Source organism: Microtus ochrogaster, linkage group LG8, assembly GCF_000317375.1.
Source record: "Microtus ochrogaster isolate Prairie Vole_2 linkage group LG8, MicOch1.0, whole genome shotgun sequence".
Classification (NCBI taxonomy): Eukaryota; Metazoa; Chordata; class Mammalia; order Rodentia; family Cricetidae; genus Microtus; species Microtus ochrogaster.
The window spans coordinates 25,603,919-25,611,297 of NC_022033.1; the positions used below are offsets into that span (position 1 = coordinate 25,603,919).

The 7,379-nt window shown below is 49.7% G+C and overlaps 1 protein-coding gene across 1 annotated transcript in view; it reads left to right on the forward strand.

Annotated features, from left to right (window-relative positions):
• The window catches only part of Ttll9 (tubulin tyrosine ligase like 9), a 46,342-nt gene that overhangs the window by 15,728 nt on the left and 23,235 nt on the right, over window positions 1-7,379 (forward strand). Inside the window, exons 4-5 of the mRNA XM_005363215.3 lie at window positions 3,433-3,544; window positions 4,551-4,736. Of these exons, the coding sequence (XP_005363272.1) occupies window positions 3,433-3,544; window positions 4,551-4,736 (298 nt within the window). The remainder of the gene's footprint in view (window positions 1-3,432; window positions 3,545-4,550; window positions 4,737-7,379) is intronic.

A 7,379-nucleotide genomic window follows, 5' to 3' on the forward strand; every position in this document is an offset into this window, starting at 1 on the left:
GAGGCTGAGAGGATTCAGAATTGTCAAAAATGGCTTCAGGATTGTCTTAAAGTCTTACAAAGGCAGCCATGAGAGTGACAGCCCACTTTGAAAGATCTACTGGTTACCTTTTTGCTAGCTCCTTCCTTATCTCTCCCCTTTTTATTGGAAGGTAATTTCACCTATCCGAAAATAAACCTTAAGGGGAAAAAAACCCAAAGGGGCTCTGTGAGTTCAAGGCCAGCCTGGTCTACACAGTGAGCCTCTGTCTCAAAACAAAAACAACAAAAACCAATTCCACCCCCTCTTGTTTTTCCTTATAGCCCAGGCCATCCTGAGCCTCACTATGTTGCTGAGGATGGCCTTGAACTCCTAATCCTCCTGCCTCCACCTTCTGAGTGCTGGGGCTCCAGGCCTGCACACCAGGCTTAGCTCAATTTCTGTCTTTGATGCTCATAACATTGTGTAATTCTCACTGTCCCATCCCGGAAATTTTCCTCTTCCCCCAAAGAAGCCCCATCTTCTAGGAGTTACCCCACGTTCCTTTCCCTGCAGCCCCAACCTCCACTTCAATCTGTTCTACTCAACACCTCATAAATGGGGCTGCACAATTACCCTTTGTCATCATCTTCCTTTCCTTCCTTCCTCCCCATCCCTCCTGACCTCCCTCCCCCCTGAGTTAGCTTCTTGTTGTAGCCTTGGCTAGCCTGATATTCTCTATGTAGCCTAAGCTGACCTAAAACTCTCAGTGGTCCCCTTGAGTGTCGGGATTACAGGTACGAGACAATTTGCCCCATTTGTCTGGTCTTCTTCTTGTTCCAAAGGTGCAGCCATGTCAAGCATGGATTCATTTGTATCAGTTCCTTATCTCCATCCTCATTACTTGAGGTGGAACCCAGAGCCTTGTGCATTCTAGGCTACACATCAGAATATTCACCCCTGCCCCTATTTTGGCTGGATTATATTCCATTTCCTACCATATTGTCCTTATCTCTTCATTAGCAGAAGGGCATTTGGTCTGTTTCCCACACTAACATTATTATAAATAAAGTCTGTGAACGTTCATGTACAAGTTTTGAGTGGATATGTTTTCCTTTCCCCCGGGAGAAAGACCTACCGGTGGAATTGTGGGCTCTTGTGGTAACTTCGCATTTAAATTCTTGGGAAAGCAGTAGAATCCTCTGAAGTGCCCCCCCCCACCTCACATTTCCAGCAGCAACAAATATAACCCAGTTTTCCACACCCTTGCAGTGCTCATCATTATCCACTCAAAACTTTGCCCTCCAGGTACGTGTTTCCTGGGATGCCATGCTGCCTTTTCGTATTTTGGTGATTAATGATAACACATTTTTTTTTGCGCATGTGGGTCACGAGCAGATCTTTACAGAAACATCTATTCATCCCCTTAGCCTGTTTAAAAAGACACTCAGAACAAAACTTGGAATTGGAAAATTTTATTAAACTTTTTAAATTAGCATCTCAAACAGTAAGTTTCCAGATGGTGTTCCATACAGGTATGTCACTGTACTTTGCTCAAATCCCCGTTACTTCCTCCATCCTGCTGGCCCTCCCTGTATGCTTCCCTGACCCTTGAAGATGGGTAGCTCCTGACAGTGCCACCTCAGCCCCAGGCCAGCCGTATCCTAGCCCACGTGACTTCTTTGGGCTTTCCCTAGAGTTGTGCCAGCCTTTTGCATCGGGTGACAGTGATTACCAGCTTGCCTCAGTATGTGTTATTTTCTTACTTAACATTCAATTAAGAACAAGAACGTGGCTATTAAACCTTTAAAAAGTCATTTGGAGCTTGTTGGAAATTTGGGGCCCTCAGAGACATTCCCACACAGTGTCCCCTACAAGAGACAGAAGACTTCCACCCTACCCCTGCGCTCCTGAAGGCTGAGTTCCTATGCAGGATTGGGATCAGGAGAGGTGCCCATCCCACAGCTGAGAGGAATTAAGAAGCAATCTCCTTAGCTGCTGGAAACTGTGACACACTCAACGGAACTTGTCGGCCACTGTTCCCCTTGTTCTACAGAAACCTCAGCACTCAGCTACTCGGATATTTGACTGGCAGCTCCTGCATGCAGGTCAGGGTTCACCGTAGCCACACCAGAGTGGTTTGTCCTTGTGATGCTGGGACGTCAGCCCGGAAACACCCATGTCAAGGTCACTGTGTGTCAGCAGTCAGCTGTGGTCATTTTTGCTCACACATTGAGAACTCATTGTGCCATCTGCCAAAGAAGGCTCTTTTTTAAAAAAAAATTATTTATTCATTATGTATACAATATTCTTCCTGCGTGAATATAAGGTTCCTGAAGGCCAGAAGAGGGCACCAGACCTCATTACAGATGGTTGTGAGCCACCACGTGGTTGCTGGGAATTGAACTCAGGACCTTTGGAAGAGCAGGCAATGCTCTTAACTGCTGAGCCATCTCTCCAGCCCCAAAGAAGGCTCTTATGGCTTCTCCCTGTCCTTGTAGCCTGTAGGCACTGGGATGAAAGAGACAGTGCAGGCCTTTGGGAGACGCAATAGACCAGGGTGCTCTTCCTGACTTGGTCAAGGTCAGGACTGGCTCGGCTCCTCACTCTAGGTAGCTACCTCCTCACTGCTTTGTTTCGCTCAAGGTAGTTTTCAAAACTCAGCCTACTTGGCTTTAATAGGGAAAAAAAGCAGGGGTGGAGGGCATTTAGTTAGGTTTCCATAGTTTCCAAAATATCTTCAAGACAATCACCTTAACTGGAAATTATGCCAGAATGGGAAGGGATGATAGGAGTAGAGGTGCACACCTTTAATCCCAGCACTAGGGAGGTGGAAGCAAGAGGATCTTTGTGAGTTCAAAGCCAATCAGCTCTACATAGAGAGACACCCCCTTTAAAAAAAGGTTTATTTGTTTCTGGAGGTCTTGGCCCATGATCAATCAGTTGGACCTTTCCTCTTAGGCCTATAGCAAGGCAGAACAGCATGGTGGGAATTCATGGTAGCCAGGAAGCAAAGCCTGAAGCCAGAAGTCAAGAGCTAGTCAGGAGCATGTCCCTCAGTAAACTAATATCCTTCTTCTGGACCTGTCCCTAAAGGACTCCTCCACCTCCTGTTATTGCCACAGGCTTTTAACACTCCAGCCTTTGGGGACAATCAACACCCAAAGTAAGGTAGCAGGGCAGGGGCAGAGAGGGTGGATGATTCTTTTACCACCCTGTAATATAGCCTGAAGAGGCAGCAGTGAGTGCCCAATGGATGGACCTTTGGGGTGCAGGGTGTCCCTGCATCTTTGGAAATGGTTGGGATGGAGCAGGTGTGACCAGTCTATTGAGAAGTTATATAAGGCACTCTGGGCACAGGGTGGCTGCGTCTGCTGGTGCCTCCGGAAAGCCAGTCCCTGTGGCCAGCACTCCCCCCTCCACCCACTCATGTGCTGTGAGACCCCAGGCCTGACCTGTGTCTTCGCACTGCAGCGAAGGTGAGTGGGATTTCTACTGGTGTGACGTCAGCTGGCTGCGTGAGAACTTTGACCACACCTACATGGATGAGCACGTGCGGATCAGCCACTTCCGGAACCACTATGAGGTGAGCCTCAGTTTCCAGGCCTGAGACGTGTGAATGGTGCTAGACCAGCAGGCTGTCTGTCTGTTGGGGTCCTTTGATTGTCGCTGCTACTCTGAGGGGCTGAGAGTGGAGGCTGGGATCGAGAGATGGGCAGGATACAGGAGATAAAGCCTTTTGTGGCCAAGCCTGAGGACCCTAATTCAGTGACTGACTCCCAGAGGTTGCTCTCTGACCTCTGATACTGGTGGGTTCTATCAGTTAAATGATCACTATACTGGAAAAGGGCTCAAAACAAAAGTGAAGCTTATTGACAAATGTCAGAGCTCTCTAGACAGAGAGGGGCCCTGAGCTGGGTATCGCCTCTAAGGGAGCGTAGGTGTTTTTTTTTTTCTAGGGTTCAGGTACCCACATCTTGGTAACTCTCCCTACTCTTCTATTAATCTTTTGTTTGTTTGTTTGTTTTTGAGACAGGATTTCTCTATGTAGCCCCAGCTGTCCTGGAACTCGCTATGTAGACCTGGCTGGTCTCGAACTCACAGAGATCCATCTGCCTCTGAGACTAAAGATGTGGGCCACTATGTCAGTCCTTCTATTGATCTTAAGGTGTCTGTGTGTCCCTTCTGTTGTAGGGTTTGGGTCGTTGTTTCTGTCCATAAACGCAGAAGTGGTTGTAACAGAAACCCCAGCCCTGATGCACAAGTAGGGAAGCAACCATTAATAGGGACCTTGTCTTGATGCATGGTTAGAGAAGCAATTGTTGGCTGGCTGGGGTCAGAGTGGTCCCCAACACTCTTTTCACTCTGGTATATGGCGGAAAGAAACTTACTGCCGGTGAAGGAAAATGTCCTGTTTCTGGGGAAACGGAAACTGACCGCTGAGGGAAAAGCTCAGAAAGGGGGTCATCATGTCCTCTTTCTCTCGTTTTAGCTGCCCCCCATAAATAAAGGTAATGAAATATTGTTTCTAAAAAGACGTGGGCAAGGCAGGGAGCAGGAGGCTCACATCTGCCCTGTCCCCTGCTGCTCAGCTTACCAGGAAGAACTACATGGTGAAGAACCTCAAGCGCTTCCGGAAGCAGCTGGAGCGCGAGGCGGGGAAGGTGGAGGCAGCCAAGTGCGACTTCTTCCCCAAAACCTTTGAGATGCCCTGCGAGTACCATCTGTTTGTGGAGGAGTTCCGCAAGAACCCTGGAATCACCTGGATCATGAAGCCAGTGAGTGCCTCTGCAGGGAGAATGGAGGCGGGGCTGGGCGGGGTCTGGGGTCCTCCTGTCTCTTTGAGGTTCCACGAAAAAGAAGCTACTCTGTCCCGGAACTATTCCATCACGGGTATCCTGTCTAAGCTCCCAGACTGGGGAGCCTGGTGTGGGGCATTCCCTCCACACCCACACCCCGAGGCTTCTGTTCCAGTTGAAAACCCTGGGACATGGCAGGAGAGCACCCTTTCCGGCCTCTCAGGCCTCCTGGACCAGACACCTGGGGAGTCCAGTACCTGGTTCTGCTGCAGTATGTTTGGGAACCACTGCCTTTTACTCTTTTATTTTTAAGGAAATGTTTTAGACTTACTTTTATTTCATGTATATGAATGTTGTGCCTGCACCACTTGTGTGCAATGCCCACAGAGGTCTGAAGACATTGGAGCCTTTGGAACTGGAGTTACAGTTGTGAACTGCCATGTGGGTGCTGGGAATTGAACCTGGGTCCTCTGTAAGAGCAACAAGTGCTCTTAACTGTTGAGCCATCTCTCCAGGCCCTGCCTTCTAATTTTGCCACTCAGTGTCACCTAAGGCCAGCAGCAAGAGCAAGTTCCTCTATGTAAATCAGACCAGCGCTCAGGCTCACCCATCTGCCCAGTGTTTCTGCCTTCGAACCCGCTCCTGTTGTGCACACTCAAGTTTGCTTATTTTGTCCTGACTATCATGGAACTCGTTATGTAGACCAGGCTGGCCTCAGACTCACAGAGATGCCCCTGCTTCTGACTCTTGAGTACTGGGATTAAAGGTGTGTAGCACGACTCTCAGCCACACAGGTTTGTGACACCGACCCGAGCTTTCTGAGTCCGTTTCCTATCTTGGAAATGCCAGGAGAAATGGCCACTGTTGTACATCTAACTCCAAGCTTTTCGTCTAACATGTGTGCTTTGTGTCCAACATGCACAGCTTCAGGGAAACTGAGTCCTGTGACAGTCCTAGGTCAGCACTGCCCCAGCGTACAGACGAAGCAGTAGGTAACCCAGTGGGCCTTAGCTCAGGCTCACACAGCTCTCAGATGGCAGATACAGAATTAAAAATCCAGGCTCTCATGAGGCAAGGCAGGAGGAGTGTTAACAAGTTGAAGGCCCACCTAAGCTGCACAGTGAGCTCCAGGACAGCTTGGCCATACAGTGAGACCATAACTCCAAAAAGAGAAAGGAAATGAGCCCCAGGCCCAGCTGAGTAGCAGCAGCACCTGTTCTCAGTCCCCAGCCAGCACGCCTCGCCTCTGCCACGGGGGACACACGCACAGCCCTACCCGCAGCTGTCACGGTATTGCTGCTAACAAAGACAGTGGGCTGGGAGAGGAAGCAACTTAATAAGCAGTTGCTGGTTCCCAATTAGCAGAAGGTCCCGCCCGACCGACGCAGCTGGGGCTGCCTGTCTCGTTCTGCTCATCCTCTTCATCCTGCTGCCACCACAGGGCCTCACCAGCCCGTTCAGGGGCCACCTTCCTGGGGGACATTGTGGATTAGTGTGTTTTCTTCTGTACTACCTTGCCCAAGTCCACCCCCTCCAGGCACCTGGGCTAGAGGGCTACTTCTTCCCCACAGAAGGCTATGCCCTGCCTCTCTCCCCTCACCCTCTTCTTAGCCATCCTCTTAGGCACAGAAAATAGAAGGGGGCTTTGGCAATGCCCCACCCCCACCACAACACTGCTCTGTAGACTCTTGGGGCTCTGGGGCCATCCACTCCTAGCTTTACTCTCTTAGGCATAATAAAAACAGGCCTTTGGACTGGGGCATGGTAGTGCAGGCTTGCAATCCCAGACCTTGGGAGGTAGAGGCAGGGGAATCAGGAATTCCAAGTTGTCTTTGGCTACAGAGTTTTAGCCTTGGCACTCATGTGAACCCCAGATATGGTGGTTGTGCCACCAACACTGAGGAGTTAGAGACGGAGGATCCCTGGGGCTCACCGGCCAGTCAGCCTGGCTGAAGCACTGAGCCCCAGATCCCAGTGAAAACTCCTGCCTCAAAAGTAAAGCAGATAAACTGGGCATAATGGCCTGTGCCTTTAATCCCAGCACTCAGGAGGCAGGGACAGTTGGATAAACTGGGCGTGATGGCATTTAATGGGCGTTTAATGGCCATTAAACTCGGGGGGCAGAGACAAGTTGGATTGCTGTGACTCTGAAGCTAGCATGGTCTACATAGTTCTAGGACAGCTGAGCTCCACAGAGAAACCCTGTCTCAAAATGAAGAACTAAGGTGAGCAGCTTCTGTGGAGTGACATCTGAGGCTGACCTCTGGCTTATACACACATGCACATAACTGGTACCCAGACCACACAGCTGTGTGTGCTCCAACACATAAATGTACACATACAAATGAAAAAAATTAAAAAGATCAAGCAAACAAATAAGTAGGTCTTTGGGTTTGGCCATGGAAAGTCCAGTCTAAGGGCTGAGGACACAGCTCAGTGGTGAAGTGCTTGCCCAGACTGCCTGAGGCCCTAGGTTCAACCCTCAGCCCCGAAACAAGGGAAACAAAAACAAACAAAATTTAGTATAGTATAAAAGAAACCACACACATCCAACTTTTCTCCACCTGCCCTCCATCCCAGCTCCTGTGCTGGGGATGGAGGCCTGGGAAGGGCACGGACCCC